The 20,122-nt window shown below is 35.1% G+C and overlaps 2 protein-coding genes across 3 annotated transcripts; one reads left to right on the top strand and one right to left on the bottom strand.

Annotated features, from left to right (window-relative positions):
- On the top strand, positions 1,441–12,843 carry LOC109723683 (calcium-transporting ATPase 3, plasma membrane-type-like). Of its 2 annotated transcripts, none has more exons than XM_020252129.1 (7): positions 1,441–1,933; positions 7,696–7,750; positions 7,823–9,762; positions 9,895–10,053; positions 10,893–11,064; positions 11,469–11,767; positions 12,242–12,843. In XM_020252129.1, the coding sequence occupies exons 1-7, from the start codon at positions 1,730–1,732 to the stop codon at positions 12,548–12,550; spliced, it is 3,138 nt and encodes a 1,045-aa protein (XP_020107718.1). In that variant the 5' UTR covers positions 1,441–1,729; the 3' UTR covers positions 12,551–12,843. The 2 variants fall into 2 exon arrangements, with proteins under 2 accessions (XP_020107718.1, XP_020107719.1); XM_020252130.1 differs by having other exon boundaries at positions 11,469–11,684; positions 12,242–12,386.
- Positions 15,630–19,355, bottom strand: LOC109723705. Its single transcript, XM_020252167.1, has 3 exons — positions 19,111–19,355; positions 16,506–16,814; positions 15,630–15,947 (listed from the first exon to the last, which is right to left on the bottom strand). Exons 1-3 carry the CDS (start codon positions 19,278–19,280, stop codon positions 15,881–15,883), a joined length of 546 nt encoding a protein of 181 aa, XP_020107756.1. The 5' UTR covers positions 19,281–19,355; the 3' UTR covers positions 15,630–15,880.

Here is a 20,122-nt window from a genome sequence, read left to right as displayed (position 1 = left end):
GGTGCTGGTAGTGCAATTTACCCAATTTTTCGGTGACAAATTGCACTTCATGTACTTTAACTACACTTTCATTTTGATTCTCAAACTTTTAAATCCAGATCATGAATTTTGAATAGTATTTTATTTGTGTTCTTTACTTTCAACAATATATTGGAGAAAATGTATGATGGCCCCTCAAATGTTAGTTCTTTCGCCAAAGGCACTTGAGATTTTAATATTCGCAAATAGATTCTCTAAACTTTGTAAAATAGTTCAATAGGTGCCTCTCTTTAATCGAAATTACTGATAGAATTTTTTGCCGTTGAACATGCCAGTTTGGTCTAAAGCTGTTCAAAATATCCGATATCTATATGCGATCCAGACCCTGTCTGGACCCTATCTAAACCCGAATTGGGCCCAATGAAAAAAAATGAATTGTATATGGATAAAAAAAAAATACCCATTAAAATTTTGGGTATGAGTCCGAATACTTTATATCCATACCTGACTTGGATCCGACCCAAATCCGACCTTTCAATGGGTAGGGTCCAAAAGGGTTTTCAAATTCGGAACCAAACCCGACCCGGACCCGGTGAATAGTAAATAAAAAAAATTAAAGTCTAGGAACCAATTTCAGGAGGACTAATAGATAAAGGGTTTTGTGTACTGTCATCTTCGTAGTTGTTTACTCCTTTTTTTTTATTTTTTTATTTTATTCCTTAATCTTTTAACTTTAGCCGTTCTGTTCACTGCTTGAATCTTTTTTTTGAACAAATTTTATTAGACTGTGTACAACTAATTTGAACGTGTATTTTTAATAGTGAGAGATTTATGGTTTATCCATAGACTATTTATTAAAGTCTATAAAAAAAATATATGCATACAAGTATCTGTACTCGATCTAGATCCAATCCATATTAGATTCATATTCAATCTTAAGCGGGTAATATACGTATAGTCACTATCCAGATCTGCTCAAATAGATCCAATGGGTATATTAATAAACTTAAGTACGCAGATATGGACCCAACTCGAAATTAAATGGATAGGATATATACTTTCTTTTTTCCTACTCATTTCTTTTTAGGGTATGGATCCAGTATATCAACTATCCAGACTCGATCCATCCACGGACACGTTTAGTTTGGTCTTTCTGCCGTCTTGATTAATGCCGAGTATTTTTTAAATTTCAAGATGATAAAGTATGAAATTTTGCAACTAAAAAAAAAAAAAAAGTTAAAAATGAGTTTTTTATTTTGGAGAGGAAAAGATAGTATGCTATCCGCTTTCGTTTATTTTTTTAAAACATAAACTTAGCTAAAAATATAAATCTATTATAATTCAAATTTAAAAACCTCGTATACCAATTATTATACTTTTTGCCATTTGTGCTGGGTATAGAAGGTTTCTATATTTTAACCTTATATAATATATAATATTATATATTTTTTTGAACCCAAGGAGGCCCACCAAGAGTGGCGTTAAAGAGGCAGTGAAACAAGCAACAGCTAGCAATCCAGATTTTCCCGCTTTGAACATTCCTCTCCTCCCGCGGAGTTTGCGCGGGCAATTCCTCCGTCACCGCCGCCGCAGACGAAGCGTTATTATTATTATTATTCATTCCCCCCTTCCACACCACCATGAACTCGCACAGTTTTCGGATCCGAAGAATCGAAACCCTAATCTCACCAAAAAGGAGAGGGAAAAAAAAGGAAGAGGAAGAGGAAGAGGAAGGGGAGGAAGGAGGAGGATGGGGCATTATCTGCGGAGGAATTCGATGGAGGAGTTCCTGAGAAGGAATTTCGAGGTGCCGGCGAAGAACCCGTCGGCGGAGGCGCAGCGGCGGTGGCGCGACGCCGTCGGCACCCTCGTCAAGAACCGCCGCCGCCGCTTCCGCATGGTCCCCGACCTCGCCAAGCGCTCCGAGGCCCAGGCCAAGCGCCGCCACATCCAGGTCCCTCCTCTCTCTCTCTCTCTCTCTTTCTGTGACGCCCCAATAGTCCCACATTGGATTCGGAGCTTTATCACATTGTTCCGCGTCTCAACGTCTATCTAATTTTCAACTTGGAGAACAGATATAAAATTAGAAGATAAAAGAGATCTCCTAGCTTGCTAATACTTTCAATATTGATGGTTTATTGAACAATTTTATTTATTTTTGCAGAGCTTTTATAGCTAAATTCAGTAATTAACCCACAAATTCGAACCGATTTGAAATAATGGCAAAGTGTAGGATGATAATTGATGTAATTTTTAATGCAGGAAGGTAATTGAGTCAAGGGCTAAAGTGCCGGGGGGAGGGGGGTTCTTGTAGTTTAGCCAAGTTAAGTTATTTTAGTATATAAGGACCAAAGACTCTAGTTGTGATAATTTGGCCTTAGGCGTTTTGTTTTAGTGGTTTGGACAAAACAAGTTAAGTTTTTGAAGAACAATAATTGTTCGATTTAAAAATTTAAGTGTCTATCGACACAGACCGTATCCGTCCTGCCCTATCATGCCATCATGTCAATAAGATATCGACACGAAACAGCTCCTATGCCGATGGTATAGCTCAAAACTCGGATTTTTTAGTGCAATAGTCTTCTCCTGAAATTTTATTCTAAAAATATACATGTTAAATTTTTATTTGTAAATATGGTCCTATAAATTAAAAGCGGTGAACCCTCCACCACTTTCTTTTTTTTTTTTTACTTTTTTCTATATTTCTACGATGGTAAAAGCGGTGAATGGTTCACCGTTTTTATTCTTTTTCTATTCCTAAAAAGGAGTAATGAATGCGGTGAATCATTCACCGCATTTAGAGGTCTATTTTTATAATTATTTTTTAAAAAAAACTATTTTTGCAATTATAAAAATTGATAGGATTATTTATAAAAAAAATTCTCAAAACCCTCTATTCTTTAAATCAGTAAGTAATTTTCTCAATGAAGTGCAAAATTTTGATAAAGATACATAATAAATAGTTAGAATATTTTGTTGCTAAAGAAAATAAATATTTTATGTTATTATATGTTTGCACACATATATTTTTTGTAACCGGCATGGCCCCGCATGCACCGTGCCGGTAAGTTTCTGACACGACTCTGTGTGACGACACTTAAATCATTGAGGATAATGCAAAGAAGGCCATTATGGCCATGCTTGTGGTCCAAGTTGACCAAGTGGGGTCAAACAAAATTAGGAGTCATATTAGGAAAAAAAGGACCCATAGCGGGTTCGATCTAATAAAATCGGACCCACTAACTCTTTTTTTCTTCGCAACGGCAAATGGATAAAAAAATTTGTTTAATACAAAATTTCTAGCTACATATTCTCTCTCTTTACCTCTTCTCAATTGTATTTAATCTAATTAATATATTGATTAATATTTCAAAGGCCAAATTCAATCCTACTTAGGTGCCGGTAATTTTTTTTTCTTTCAATTTTTAATTGGGATGCAAAATATAAGGCATGCCTATGAATCTTTATTTGCTTTTCTTTAATTCTGAATTTATTCTTTTTTATTTAAATGAATAGTACCTGTTTTATATTGTTGTGGTATATAAAAATACAATAAGTACATTAATAGTTTTTATGTACTTGTACTTGATTAATGTTGTTGTTTGTGAATAATTATTATTGATGTTTGCCAAGATGCAAGATTGAGACGAAGAAGTATGTAGTGTATTCGTGAGTCCATTTACTTTTGAAGTTGGCATTAACTCTACCAGTTGCTACCAGCAGCACAGTGGAAAGAGCTTTTTTAATGATAAATTTTATAAAAAATAAATTACGCAACCGTATGTGTGATCAATTGATAAATGATTGTTTGGTGACTTATATAGGAAAAGATGTATTTGACGGTATTTCTAATGAGGCTATCATGCATCGTTTTCAGAATATGATGATATGTCAAGGACAATTGGAAAGAAAGAATGATATTTTTTAAATGCCATATCATACCAATACATAATTTGGCAGTTTTTTTAGTATACGTGGCATCTTTTCCCACCTCCACGTCATTGAATCCTTTTTCCACCTCTCCATTGTAGCCTTAGCTAATAAAAACATGCCACGTATTCAATAGAAATTTTCGACGCACCAATTGCGCCGTAGACCGGGTATAAAATCTGAATAAAAAATAAATTTATATAATACAATAAATTATTAAATATATTTTGGCAGTTTTTTTAGTATAATTTGGCAATTTTTTTAGTATACGTGGCATCTTTTCCCACCTCCACGTCATTGAATCCTTTTTCCACCTCTCCATTGTAGCCTTAGCTAATAAAAACATGCCACGTATTCAATAGAAATTTTCGACGCACCAATTGCGCCGTAGACCGGGTATAAAATCTGAATAAAAAATAAATTTATATAATACAATAAATTATTAAATATATTTTGGCAGTTTTTTTAGTATAATTTGGCAATTTTTTTAGTATACGTGGCATCTTTTCCCACCTCCACGTCATTGAATCCTTTTTCCACCTCTCCATTGTAGCCTTAGCTAATAAAAACATGCCACGTATTCAATAGAAATTTTCGACGCACCAATTGCGCCGTAGACCGGGTATAAAATCTGAATAAAAAATAAATTTATATAATACAATAAATTATTAAATATATTTTGGCAGTTTTTTTAGTATAATTTGGCAATTTTTTTAGTATACGTGGCATCTTTTCCCACCTCCACGTCATTGAATCCTTTTTCCACCTCTCCATTGTAGCCTTAGCTAATAAAAACATGCCACGTATTCAATAGAAATTTTCGACGCACCAATTGCGCCGTAGACCGGGTATAAAATCTGAATAAAAAATAAATTTATATAATACAATAAATTATTAAATATATTTTGGCAGTTTTTTTAGTATAATTTGGCAATTTTTTTAGTATACGTGGCATCTTTTCCCACCTCCACGTCATTGAATCCTTTTTCCACCTCTCCATTGTAGCCTTAGCTAATAAAAACATACCATGTATTCAATAGAAATTTTCGATGCACCAATTGCGCCGTAGACCGGGTATAAAATGTGAATAAAAAATAAATTTATATAATACAATAAATTATTAAATATATTTTATAATATATATTATACTATATTTTATATTTTATTTTATAATACTAACTATTAGGTATTTTATGAATCATCTAATATAGTATATATCAGGTGCAAGCAAAAATTTCTCCGCTTTTTTTAGAACTATGAAAAAAAACTTTTCAAAGAATTCGGTCCATAATTAAGTATTTTCTATACTGAATGTATATAACTACATACACCGCATGCTTCAAATTTCTAATAGTGATTTAAAATTTAATTCAGCAAATATATTTAAATTATTAGACTTCATAGCTTAGATATATTTAATTATATTTTGATATTAGAAATTAGTTCTCTAATATAAATTGGGCTATATGGTGTGTTAATATACATCATGTGCAAATAGTAATATCTTTTTCCAATAAATTTTAGTAAAGTGAAGACGATCTTATTTATTTGGCAATTTAGAATAGTTCTTCCAATTTTAAATCTTAACTTAAAAATTTATTTATAAAATAGCTACTTAAACTATTAAGTTTGATTGAATTTTTAACTGAAGTTATTAGAATGCTTTAACTCTACAAATACTGAAATTTAAAAATATTAGTAAAAAAATAGCTTTTATAATATATAAAAGGATGTTTAAGTTTGTTTTATATTTTTCATTTTAAGTTTTTTCAATTTTAAGATTTTAAAAATTTTATATATATTAATGAATTGAGCTCCTATACTTTTAAAAGTACCAAGTCATTGGTGCTTATAAGTTTTTGGCCCTTGGATTAAGGGATGTTCGGTTAGGATGATGTGGGCCCTCTAGGATTAAGTGGGTGGTTGGTTGAATAATGTAATCAAACGAATAAAAATGATCAAAGGCATAGATCTAATGGTAAAAAATTTACAAGCACAATGTGTTTGGTGCTTGTACAAGCACCATAGCCGGACTCTATATTAATTGACTAAAATATTATGTACCCGCCGCAAAGCGCGGATCCTATACTAGTTAATGACTAATTTACTTTTTTCTTTTATTTTTTGTATGTTTTTTCTCTACTATATATTTGACCATACTTAAAAAAATTTCTAGATCCGCCACTGCTTTCAACTTGATTTAATTTCCTTCCATTTAACACGTCTTTGACTTGTCAAAAGGCCTTGAGCCTAAACGTGAGGGCCAGAGGGGGGTGTTGAATATAAAATATTAAGAACACAGTTGTTCTCTGGTAGCTTAAGCTTTTCGAGAACAACAGTTATTTCACATAATTTATTTTTCTCTGGAGTGATTTATTGTCAAACAAAAATTAAATGGGCAGCTTCCTAGTCTGCCATTGGATTACACTTACTCTGCAAATCTTAAAGGAGGTCTGAGTGTGCCTCTCGTTTACTCTCTAAATGATTTTCTTTCTTAATATTTTTGTTTTTTTTCCTGTTAAATCATTCTTTTTCTTCTTTTCATCTTCTCACCCTTTCACTGTATCATAAGAGATGATCTGATTATTTCATACGTTTTTCGTATATCTCATCAGAGCACTAGTAGATGGCAACACCATGGGTCATGTAGGAAGGCGTGAATCATCTAACAAATGTGTTGCATTGTGTATGTCCAATTAATTAACATGGGCCCTGTTATATTATGTGATACAACTGTTATTCTCTAAAAACTTAAGTTTGTAGAGAACAATATTCTTATATTTTTATATTTAACACTCTCCCTTATGCCTGGGCTCGAGAATTTTTGATAGGCCCATGACGTGAACTTGAATTAAATAGGAGGAAATCAATATTGCTAGGAGTCTGGCATGACTTGAACTCAATACCTCCTGCTCTGATACCATGTTAAATTATGTTAAACAACTATTGTTCTCTAATTGTTGTTCTCTAGAAGCTTAAACTTGTAGAGCATAATGTTTTTATATTTTTATATCTAACAAGCCCATATATAATCAGGCCGTATACTTTCTATCTTGATTTGCTGAAACAACATATGCATGGATTGCATTAGAGAATGCGGTATAGTTCTGAGATTCAGTTTTCCACCCAAAATGCATGTATTATTTTCCTGTAGCAAAGATTTAAGAACCATGGCTCAGGGTCTTGCCGAGCACTTGTTGGCACGGTATGGCATAGTTCGTGCTGTTCTGTACCTATGCGTGTTGATAACAAAATACCTATGTGTTGACACACTTTGACATAAAATATTTATTTTCTGAGGCACAATATATTCTAGTTTTTCTTAATATATTCGTTGCAAATCTTTTGTACTCTATCGATATTATTTTTAGCTATTTCCAAACAAAAAGGGTTTTGAGCTATGCCATCGCCACGGGGTCATATCCTGCCATTACCTTCTCGGTATGGTTCGGCACAATGAGCATACCCCATGCCGCAGGCACTTAGATCCTTTATTTAGTGACACAGAATTATGGACTGCAACTATCTTGATTAATATTTAAAAGTAGATTTAGGCAGAAGCTATCAAATTCTACTATGTGATTCTTTTTCAATTATCATTCAGAAGAAGCCCATAGAATGTATGATTTTTTATTTATTGAGAATATTGGAGAAGGGAATTATTCAAATAGAAGCTGTTGCGCTTTACAAATCTTTCTCTTTAATTTATCTCTATGCCTACTTGATAGTTGTTTGAGCCAAACATTCTAATTATTTCTTTTTTGCTTTCATACTCCTATTGGACAGGAGAAAATTCGAGTTGCGCTTTATGTCCAAAAGGCTGCGCTCCAATTCATCGATGGTATGCCCTCCATTAAGCTCAATTTTACTTGTGGTATAATTTAACATATTCTCCCTTCTTTTCTTCTTTCAGCCGCTAGAAAAGTTGAAGCTCCACTGACAGAAGAGGTAAGGAAAGCTGGTTTCTGTATTAACCCTAAAGAATTGGCATCGATAGCTCGCGGGCACAACGCCAAGAATTTGGGAAATCATGGAGGAGTTGATGGAATCACGAGAAAATTATCCGTTTCGGTAGAAAATGGCATTAAATCAGATGAAATTTCCATCAGACAGAATATTTTTGGTGCTAACCAATATGTCGAGAAGCCTCCGAGAAGCTTTTGGATGTTTGTATGGGATGCTTTTCAAGATCTTACTCTAATCATCCTTGTATTTTGCGCCATTATATCCATAGTTGTTGGACTTTTCACAGAAGGGTGGCCAAAGGGCATTTATGATGGTTTAGGAATCGTGCTCAGTATCTTTTTGGTCGTCGCCGTCACTGCAGTTAGCGACTATAAGCAGTCATTGCAATTTAGAGATTTAGATAAGGAAAAGAAAAAGATCTCTATTCAAGTGACCAGAGATGGATGTAGACAAAAGATTTCTATATATGATGTGGTGGTCGGGGATATTATCCATCTCTCAATAGGAGACCAAGTCCCAGCCGACGGATTATTTGTATCTGGTTACTCCTTGTTAGTAGATGAATCGAGCTTATCTGGAGAGAGTGAACCAGTGAATATTTCTCAGAAAAATCCTTTCCTTTTAGGTGGGACTAAAGTGCAAGATGGCTCTGCCAAAATGTTAGTAACGGCCGTTGGTATGAGGACTGAGTGGGGAAATTTAATGGAAACTTTGAGCCAAGGTGGCGAGGACGAGACACCATTGCAGGTGAAGCTAAACGGTGTTGCTACTATTATAGGAAAGATCGGGTTGGGATTCGCTATAGTAACATTTTTGGTACTTTTTGCTAGATTTTTAGTCCGAAAGGGATTACATTCTAGTTTACTGAAATGGTCTACAGACGATGCTTTGACTATACTAGATTACTTTGCTATATCTGTGACTATAATCGTTGTCGCAGTTCCTGAAGGGCTACCTTTGGCTGTTACTTTAAGTCTCGCCTTTGCAATGAAAAAACTTATGGATGAAAAGGCACTTGTGAGGCACTTATCGGCGTGTGAGACAATGGGCTCCGCTAATTGCATTTGCACCGATAAAACAGGCACTTTGACGACTAATCACATGGTAGTTGATAAGATATGGCTATGTGAGGTGTCTAAATCACTGGAAGGTAAGGCAAATTCTAATGAGTTAAAGGCAATTGCTTCTGAGAATGTTGCAAGAATTCTAATTGATGGTATATTTCAAAATTCGGGTTCGGAGGTGGTGAGAGGAAAAGATGGAAAGAAAACCATCTTGGGTACCCCAACTGAAACAGCATTATTAGAGTTTGGCTTGCATATGGAACAACTTTTTAATGTTCGGCATCAAGATTGCGAAAAAATGAAGATGGAGCCTTTTAATTCAGTTAAGAAGAAGATGTCTGTGCTCATTTCATTACCTGGAGGTGGAATTCGAGCACTGTGCAAAGGTGCGTCCGAAATTATATTACAGATGTGCGACAAAATAATTGATAAGAATGGAAACACCGTCTCATTATCCGAAGGACAAAATAAGCATATTTTAGATGTGATTAACAACTTTGCTTGTGAAGCATTAAGAACTCTTTGCTTGGCTTATAAGGATATGGACGAAGGTTACGACAGAGAAGAAATTCCGGATTTCGGGTACACCCTGATAGCTGTTTTTGGCATTAAAGACCCAGTGCGGCGTGGTGTAAAGGAAGCAGTTAAGACTTGTCTAGCGGCAGGTATCAAGGTGAGGATGGTGACAGGAGACAATATTAACACTGCAAAAGCAATAGCTAAAGAGTGTGGAATATTGACAGATGATGGCTTAGCCGTAGAAGGACCAGAATTTCGTAACAAAAGCCCTGAGGAACTGAGGAATTTGATACCTAAGATTCAGGTTCTGCATCTGATAAATTTTTTTTCAGAAACTTCGAAGTTGACTGGGTGCATGCATTTAGATCCATGTGTTACAAATATTAGAATTTCTTGGCCAAAAGTGAATTGCTAGAGATTATAATTTTCTGTGCAGGTAATGGCTCGATCTTTGCCTTCAGACAAACATCTGCTGGTGACAAGCCTGAGAAATATGTTCAATGAAGTTGTTGCAGTGACTGGCGATGGCACTAACGACGCACCAGCATTGCATGAGGCAGATATTGGCCTTGCGATGGGCATTGCAGGCACAGAGGTATATTCTTTTTTTCCTATTACATTCTTTTATTTTCTTTTGTTGTTGTTATGTTGTATCCCTTGTGCCTTTGGTAGATTGTTGATTGCCTTGAGAAGATCAATGGCATTATTTTACTCTGTTTCCAAGCTGCAATGATATTCTCAAAACGATCCATTCCTTTTTCATGCCTTCATAGTTAAAAATCACACATATTGTCAATTCTTACATGCAATGTTTGAGGCTTCTTTTTTTGTTTTTGTTTTTGTTTTTTTTTTATCGACAAGTGTGCTAGGCTCTAATACCAATTTATAGGTCCATGGTTAAACAATGGTTCCAAAGAAGAGGAGAGTAGAGGAAGAAGAAAAATTAGAAAGGAAGAAAAGGGATAGTCTTAAAAGAGCTGAGAAAATGAGGTACAAGGCCCTGTGGCTTGAAAAACAAGACTTTCTTTAGTAACTTTAGTCGAAACCTAGCTCAAATGTTTCAAATAGAAAACATCAGACTCGATCGTGTTCTCGGACTGCATACTTTTTAGCTGGTCATGTTTGACTCCCTCTAGGATCCTACAAAACTTTCCTAGAAAACTTTCCAGTAGAACAATGGTTACATCTTACCTCGACTGAATTCACTTATCTAAGATTGAATTTTAATTCCATTAGGACTCTTTAAAGCAGGGAACCCCCATAATATTTCTCATCTACATCAAGATAGGTAAAAGCAGAATATATTATGACTAGTGCAAATGTGGTGAGTTTTGTGATGCAGAAGCTTCTAGTGGCATCCTCAGATGGAGAATGAAAAATGCAGCTAAATGCATCTTTTGTAGGCCGTTTTCTAATATTCCACTTCCTATGCAGGTTGCAAAAGAAAATGCTGACATTATCATCATGGATGACAATTTTGCCACCATCATTAATGTAGCAAAATGGGGTCGTGCTGTTTACATTAATATCCAGAAATTTGTACAGTTTCAGTTGACAGTTAACGTGGTAGCTCTAATGGTCAACTTTGTTTCAGCATGCATTACAGGTAATTTAGATATGCTATCTCTGATTTATATAGAGATTGTATTATGTACCTCTGCAAAATTAAAATAAATCCCTGCAAAAATTTGAATTCATATATGCTTATCGAGAACATAGTTTCTTACATATATAACCCTTCTACTTACAGAGACTGCCCCTCTTTCAAAAACTTTTGTAACAGAAAACAAACTTCCTCCAGGAGTTCGATGAGTTTCGAACTTCAGATAAGGGTAATTTTGTAGTAAGCTGAACTCTTGAGGTGGTATATATGAAAATTTAGACTTAATACTATATTTGAATAGATGATTTTGCAGGGATATATGCTATATGGATAAGCCTCTTTTATACACAACAATTAAGTTGCTCTATCTTTGAGATCATGCATCTTTTTCGTAATGTACATCATAGGGAAGGCTCCACTCACAGCTGTTCAGTTGCTTTGGGTCAATTTGATAATGGATACGCTCGGCGCTCTTGCATTAGCCACGGAGCCTCCTAATGAAGCCGTGATGAAAAGACCTCCGGTTGGGCGAGGGGACGACTTCATCACCAAGATCATGTGGCGAAACATCATCGGTCAAAGCTTGTATCAAATAATTGTACTTGGAGTTCTCATGTTTGACGGTAAACGCCTTTTGAAGCTCAAGGGTCTGGATGCTGAGTCCATTCTCAATACATTTATATTCAACTCATTTGTGTTTTGCCAGGTACGGTTATCTTAGTATACTCTTTGGACAACTATTCGAGAATGTGCAGCTGGTTTTAACATAATCTAAGCATAGTTTGCTCTTTGTTTCTTAATTGGTTGTTTTAGTTTATGGTTAATGTATGATCAGCACTGAGCTATCTCTATTTAGCTCTATAATTTGTCATAGTAGTTTCACTTTTTTAATACTTCCCAGGATTTAGAAAAGTCGATTCATTTGAAAATCCACTATTATATACTGATAATCTGATCTAAGTGTCTGTTTGTTCCAGCTACTGGAACATCCTTTATACTTGAGTGAATATGATTATAGGAATTTAACATACTTAATGGCTAAATTTGATAACTCATCCCACTGTTTGTACTACCGTAGGATAAAAAACAAGTTTTCTAAAATTTTTTCTGCAGCTGTTTAAACAGAATTGTGCAACTTGGTTACTGGAAATTGACATTCATTTTCTGTTTACACAATCAGGTATTCAACGAAATAAATAGCAGGGACATGGAGAAAATCAATGTATTAAGTGGAATATTTCGCAACTGGATATTCATAGTCGTCGTCCTCTCCACAGTCGTATTCCAAGTAATAATGGTGGAGTTCCTCGGCGCTTTTGCAAGCACAGTACCACTGAGTTGGCAACTGTGGGTGCTTAGCATACTAATTGGGTCGATAAGCTTGATCCTCGCTCCAATCTTAAAGTGCATCCCCGTTGAATCAGACAAGCACATTGGTGATCATCACAGTGGCTACACGCCGATCCCTAGTGGCCCTGATTCAGTGTAAACAAAAAAAGGAAGGGATAAAAAAAAAAAAAGAAAAACAGTGCGAGCTGCAATTCGAGTCTATTGCATCTTAAGTCTTTCAACCATGTAATATAAGTGATACTTGTTTGGAAGATACTAAGATCCAGATGGGAAGTTCTATCACTATTTTTAGGGAACTTGGATTAGTTTTGAATTATGTACTGTATCTTTGGCTCTGAACAGGATGTTGATGAATACTAGCACTTAGTATAAATTCAATCTATCATAGAACAACAAAGTTTATAATGGAAGTGGTTAATATTAAATTGTAAAGGAGTTCTCCTATTTGCTTTTATGTAAAGCATCAGAGATTTTTTCACGGAGCTCGTAATATAAACGTGCACGATCATATTTCATATTGTTGTGATTGATGATGATATGATAATGAAGTGGATTGTGCTGAATCTGTTAATAGAAGATAAATGCAGTTTGTGAGTTCCTGTTTGATGTCTAAATTTTCCTGTGTGCATATTTATGAGTTACAAATGCAAATGTTGATGCCTGTTGCAATTTCTAAGCTATGTGGAAAGTTTACTGCATTTAGGGGGTTGTTTAATTATCTGCATTTCAAACTGTACTACAGAGAGGCAGCGAGAGGTAAGCCCAAGAACTCTCTTTGGTTTGCTATAGTTGTACTTAGGTGCTGCAGTTAGAAACTGTCGATGGAAGTAATTTGACCTCCATCTGAATTGGTTCTAAATAGAATGCAGCAGTTGTAGAAAGTAATTTTATATCAGAGGTTATAAAAACTGCCTGCTAACCTTTCAAACAATACCAGTAGGAATTAACAAGATTCGCAAATGTAGCTTTCGAGCAGAGGCAATCAAACAAAAAGTTTATAGTCGCTGTACTTTTAACGAACATACCACCAAATAAGATAGATACAAATGGAACTGTTGCATGTCCATCTATAGACCTTGTCTGAGTAGTTCATGTTAGGAATCCGGTACTTGCCCCGGTACCGGATCTTGAGAATCCGCAGCTCGCTCCGATGCTGACTGTTGTTGATCCGGTACCGATTGTTGGGATTCCACAACAGAAGCGTCGAATCAGATTTTTACCATAAACCCGTCTCCTCAACAGAAGCTGATACAATCATAAAAGAGAAAAAACAACCAAACAAAAAATATGCGGGTAAAATAAGATTTATTAAATAAGAGAAGATCACACCCGACTCTTCTTCTGTAACAGAGTAGTTATAACTCTAAGCCCTCTTTTTGAATCTATCTTACTCTTTTCTTGTATTCTATAGTCTCAAAAGACTTCTCTCTCATCCTGTGCACCCGCGCACAAGGTATACCAATAACCCACAACTATGAAAGCAGCTCACATCCTCTTGCACCCATGCACTAGGTGCATCCAAAATTATGACCACCTTGGCCATGCCATATGGGTGTGGCTAATCCGTACTACCACCACCACAATAATAGCACATATGCTATATTTATAGCTCATCAAAAGCTATCCAAATCCTAATCCAATATGATTTATACTCCAATTAATATTTAAATCTTAATTTATCTTCAATAGATTTAAATATTAATCATAATCCAATTAGGATTCAACTACAAATCTAACCAAATCCTAACAATTCAAATATTAACTCAAAACTATTAATGATGTGTGATATGCTGTAGTTGTTTGATCCCTCCTTAAACCCACTTTTGTGTTGGAAATTGGTGGTTGTCTCAAATTCGATCCAAAGATGTAGTGTATTGGAGCATTTACTGTTTGGATATGGTAGCCATGTTTGTTTTAGCTAAAGCTTTGCAAAATCCCGTTTGAAAAGTAACCTAAATTGCAATCGAATCCAACAAACTTTTAATGAAACTAAGATGTTTTAAATTGGAGGTTTAGATTTTAGAGTAGCCAAACTATTACATTGTAGAGCAAAAAAAAAAAAAAGAAAAAAGGAAGCAGCTGTTGCTCCAAAAGCTTCAGTCAATTCACGCGATTAAGGACATGTTAAGCTTACCTTTTAGGCTGCAGTTAGGGATGCAAACGGGGCAGATCTGGGGGGCGGGAGCCCCGCCTTGCTTCCCGCCCTGACTAGCAAAATCCCGCCCAGCCTCCAGCCCCGAATTCATGACGGGTTAAAAAATACATCCATAATCCGCCCCGCCTTATAACCCGCCTCCCGGCGGCGCTCCGAATCCGCCCCGCCAACTAATTTTTTTTTTTTATAAAATTATAATATTATTAATATTTTGTAAAATATAAACTAATAATTTTTAATAATATTATATATATAATTTAACAATATCAATTATAAAAATAAAAAATATCAATCACAATTCAAAATAAAATTCAAAAGTTTCAAATACATTAGAAATAAGAGTACAAATGTGCTGAGGTTAAAAATCCATTTGGTGATGCATGTTACAGCAGCCAAATTATATACGGAAGCACATGAGAGTTACCAGCACTTCTCATAATTTCCCACAATTCAAATATTCCAGCACTTTTCAGTATTTGGTATTTAGTAGTAGCTACCTCCCCATCTAAAACTTAGCTTTCAAACTAGCCAACCTACATTCGTTCATTGGGTTAAAGCTGCTCACTCTAGGGTGTAAAACATCATCCAAATTAGTTTAATTTCTCTTCAATACACATTTCATAATTATAGACTATTCTCTGTTTGTGTTCTCAAACGGTTAAGGACCAAATTAATATGCCACTGAAACTTCTTAAGTCGAAATAGAGAAAATACCTCCTTTTGCAGATCACTGCTCACAAGTAGTCCATAATTGGTTCTGGCTAAAAAATAAACAACACAGTTACAGAATGCTCTCAAAAGTACCTGAGCTGAGCTACATAATTTTGCATTTAATAAAGTGGTAAATAAGCCCATGTTGTGCAAGCATTAAGGGCCTATTTGTATGCATGAACATCTTGTTCATCAGAGCACCTTTGTATTATTATGTGAATTAACCAGAATGGGTCTCAAGATGCCTTCTTAAAAAATCAGTAATTACTGTTCAATTCCAAGCATTGTAAATTATTTCAGTTCAGTAAAAAGGTCTCATGAAGCATCTTATCTAGTGTAAGAGAAAAGGAAAAAAGAAAAAAGAAAATCTTGTTTTGGGATCAACATATAATTTCATTACCCAGAATTACACTGTACAAGCCGAAACAGCGGAACATAAAACAACAGAGAAGAAACGGAGAGAAAGGAAAGGGAACAGCTGAGTTTTGTTCGTAAAGTAGAGTAAAGAAGCTAAGGGGTTGAGGACAATCTAGTATTACAAATGGCTACCCATTTCTAAATGACATTGATATGTTTTTGTGAGATTAGAAGATAACTTCATCTTCAACCAGAAGATTCTCGCCGCCTACTCACGAACAACTTGCTGACATCTTCAGTTACTACATTGCTCCTGTTAACAATAAAAGCAAAAGGTTAAAAAAAGAGAAGCTCGGGACATTCTAACTCTAATCTGCTCTTCGAATTGCATTGATATGCCTTCTCAGAAAGGAATTTTATAAAGAGTAAATTATGCAACTGTATGTTTGATCAATTGATAAACGATTATTCGTAACTTAAATAGAAAAAGATGTGTCAGATGGTGTTACCAATAAGGCTATAATGTAACATTTCTAGAGTATGAAAACACATCCGAGGACAAATGTGTTACATTTTCCTATTTACGTAATATTAATGACTAGTTTTTATTTCCTTTTATTTTTTATGTTTTCTCTTCATAGCCAATAGCATGGCCTCTTTATGTTGCTAATTCTTAATTATGCAATCTGCATCGCCATTATATGAATATAGATTATTCTCAACACAAATCAATTTACAGATAGGCAATCAATTTAACAACCATATGATAAGTCCAAAAGTCATAAGCGATAGTTATCTGGTGATTAATAAGATGCAAGTACTTGTCAACATAAAAGAAAGAAGAGTAAGACCGGACAGGATCTAAACTAACCTCCCTCTGAGCTGTGGTGGAATTAATGCATTACCCATCGTGTCAGGAACATTTCTTAGATGCCGCAATTGTCCTCTAGGCTGTTTGCTGGGCGGATGTTGGAAAGCAGATCCATTTGATTCTCTCTTCTTTGATGCACTATCAGACATAGCAGAAGCAACCCTTGACGAATGGTAACTACCTATTGTCTGGTGAGTAGGTGCAGATGGTGAAGCAAGAAGAAGTGAGACATCTGGGAGTTCATCAAATGATGGTGGGGGCAAAGGCGAGACAACATTCGAATTTTGGAGCGAGGGAGGTATAGCACTCCTGGAGAACAAGGAATTTAGTACATTAGTTTTTCTTCATAAGCGCTCATCTAGTTTGCTTACGCATATTGAAGCACATAGCTAGAATACACCAAAGAAGTGGAATTGGTCTTGCATGACATATTCAAGAAGAATATAGGATCAAGCTCAAGAGTTAGTTAATTGAATGGAGACACACTATTAGCTTTTACACTACCATTGCCTCTATAGCTCTTCATTACAGCAAAAGCATAAGGTTCAAAATGAAATTTCTGCTTTTGGGCGTAAAAGCTTGTTCCAGCTTCATGCCAAAAAAAAACTCTAGATTATTTGTTAGTCAAATGCCTAGTTTTTGGAAGCTTCTACCTTGCACAATCATTAATATAATATATAAAACTGGAGAATTTCGAGTGATTTTGTGAAGCCACATCACCATCACGCTTGTCGAAAATCCGTTTAAAAAAATTGAAACTTTTAATTAGTCCAACTTTAAATCTGTTAGATAGAAAATTCTTATTATTTTATTTAAAGTAAATATAAATCTATGAGATAGAAATGTCTTAGTATTTTACTTTAAATAGACTAGATAAGACAAGATTATAATTTGATTCTACTATGACTCTGAACAGGAAGTAAATTAAAGTAAATAAGATTATGGAGATACACCAAATCAAAATAAAAGTGCACTTTAAATTCCAAAAAAGGATATACTAGATTTTGGCTATGATTATGTAATTTCCAAAACAATTGATATTATTTTACATAGAAAAAAGGATCGCTTTCTTCGGGGAGCAAGGCATGTTTCTCCTTTTCTCTTACAATTCTCCTCTAACTAATTTGAATTCTCTTTTTATTATTATTATTTTTTCTATTTGATTTTTTTTGTCAGCAATAGTCTTCCTTCAGCTACATATTATATAAAGCATTTATATTCTCTATTTTTTCTGCTTTGCAATAAAAATTGATTGGTAAACAGTAATCAATTTCTTAATTTGTCGACTACATGTTATATAACATAACTAAACTATTATAAACACAGCAGTGTATCGCACAGATAGAAATCTAGTAGAGATGCTATTTTTGAAGCCAGGCCAAATAGGCATATAGGCTCCATGTTACAGAAAAAACGCCGACCAAAAATCGATATACTACTTACACTCGGTGCAATTTTATGAGACACAACCATAAACTGCCCCATAAATAAGATTTATGGACAATCTGCTAATGTCAGCGGAACTATCTGCATACATGAAAAAGTGTGCCCATCTTATTTCAAATCTTAAAATACAATAACAATAGCATTTAAGAAAACAGACACTGAACATAAGCAAAGTGACGAAAAGAATGTACTTCCAAAGCTCTTTACCAGCAAAATGTTTGATTTCACTAAAACAACAAATAATTCTTAACAGTCTATATGTCCTTCTGAAGCTCCTTACCTGCAATTTATGTCTTTATTGAAACATATATTAATAGCAAATGGGTACTAGTAAGAGTGATAGCTTCGAACCTAGCCCAACAAAATAATTACTGATTGATTTTCGTCATTGTCAACTAAATCTTGTGCGTCTTTATCCAATGTCTTCGTATCTTCATCGTGCTATCAACCTTCTCTACATTTCTTTGTTTCTATGCAAAATAGATTCCTTTAAAGGGCTTATTTCCTTCACCTATTTTAGACTACGAAATTGGAAAGAGATTCAGTAATTCCGATAATTATTGTTTGTTATACAGAAATCAGAATATGAATGACTCAATCCATTTATGGCCCAATCCGGCATTAAATACTAGATTAGTCCATTCCAGAGTAAATCATTCAAACTCCTCTCTAACAAACACCTCCCCCTTCTCTCCCTTTATCACTCTGCTCTTCCTTAACCAAAACCCTCTTTCAAAATCCTAAGTGTCCAAATTGTTCATTCCGATTTTCATTCCAATAATGAACCAAAAATTTTTGGACGATTCGTCATTTCATTTTCCATCCCAACACAATTCAATTTCATTTCCTATTCCAATTCCAATCATGAACCAAACATGCCCTAATTTCCTTCCCTACTCCCAATGTTCTAGCATTGCACATTGAATTCACAAGTACCTCCGAAAGGGGTTCGTTGCATCACAGCGATCAATAGATAACACAAGCTATTCTATGAAGAGTAGGCTACCGTTGACAGATCTACGCCACAAATCTACGCCACAACCATCCAAAACCCTAAGAACAAGATCGATTTCGACCAAAAAACCTTCAACCGATTGGATCCATGACGGAATCAATCAAATAGAAAGCAAAAAAAGGGGATCAAGGAAGAGATTATTACTGATTCTGAGGAGGCGGAGAGGGTCGAGCAACGGAGCCCTCCGAGGGTGCCGCGGTGCTTTTGGCTTCCTCTTCTGCTTCTGCGTCTGCGATTGTCTCCACTGCTTCTGCTTCTGCTTCGGACGAGGATTCGTCGTCGTCGTCGTCGTCGTAATCCACGAGCGAAGCCATCGTTCGCTTCTTCGCTCGCTCGCTCCCTCCCTCGTTCGCGTTATCAAGAAACGAGAGAGGGTGAAAAATTAACAGGTCCCTGAACTTCTAATATTACAATGGCTAGTTAAGAGTCACAGCGCTTTTTTTGCAAATAGCCCCCTGATAAAAATTTATTTTAAAATTAGTCCTGTCAAAAATTTATTTGCAAAAATGGTTCTGCCCCTGCCACGCAAGCGCCACGTCAGCGCCACGCGGGCAGGGCAGGAGTTTAAGTTGAACACGGTGAATGGTTCACCATGTCCAATACAAATATCATATTGGATACGGTGAATCATTCACCGTGTCCAATACAACTATCTAGGATTTAGTCATTTTTTGGCTAAGGTTGTATTAGTATTGAACACGGTGAATGGTTCACCGTGTCCATATATTTGTATTGGACACGGTGAATCATTCACCGTGTTCAACTTAAACTCCTGCCCCGCCCGCGTGGCGCTGACGTGGCGCTTGCGTGGCAGGGACAGGGCCATTTTTGCAAATAAATTTTTGACAGGGCCAATTTTAAAATAAAATTTTATGAAGAGGCTATTTGCAAAAAAAGCCCGAGCCACATGATTCCGCGGATACGAAATATTTTAGTAAATAAAATTTAATTAATTTTTTATACTTTTTTATAAAATTTTTAATATTTTTTATATAAAATATTTTTAATAATTACTAATTAAAAGCTCATGTGGTGCCGCAAATATAAAATATTTTAGTAATAAAATTTAATTATTAGTTTATTTATAAAGTTTTATTAACTTAATAATTATAAAAAAAAAAATTAGACGATCCGAAAGAATCATATAGATTTAGTA

The sequence above is a fragment of the Ananas comosus genome, linkage group 18 (genome assembly GCF_001540865.1).
Source record: "Ananas comosus cultivar F153 linkage group 18, ASM154086v1, whole genome shotgun sequence".
Lineage (NCBI taxonomy): Eukaryota > Viridiplantae > Streptophyta > Magnoliopsida > Poales > Bromeliaceae > Ananas > Ananas comosus.
Note: the sequence above shows the minus strand (reverse complement) of the source record. Positions and strands in the feature narration are given on the sequence as shown.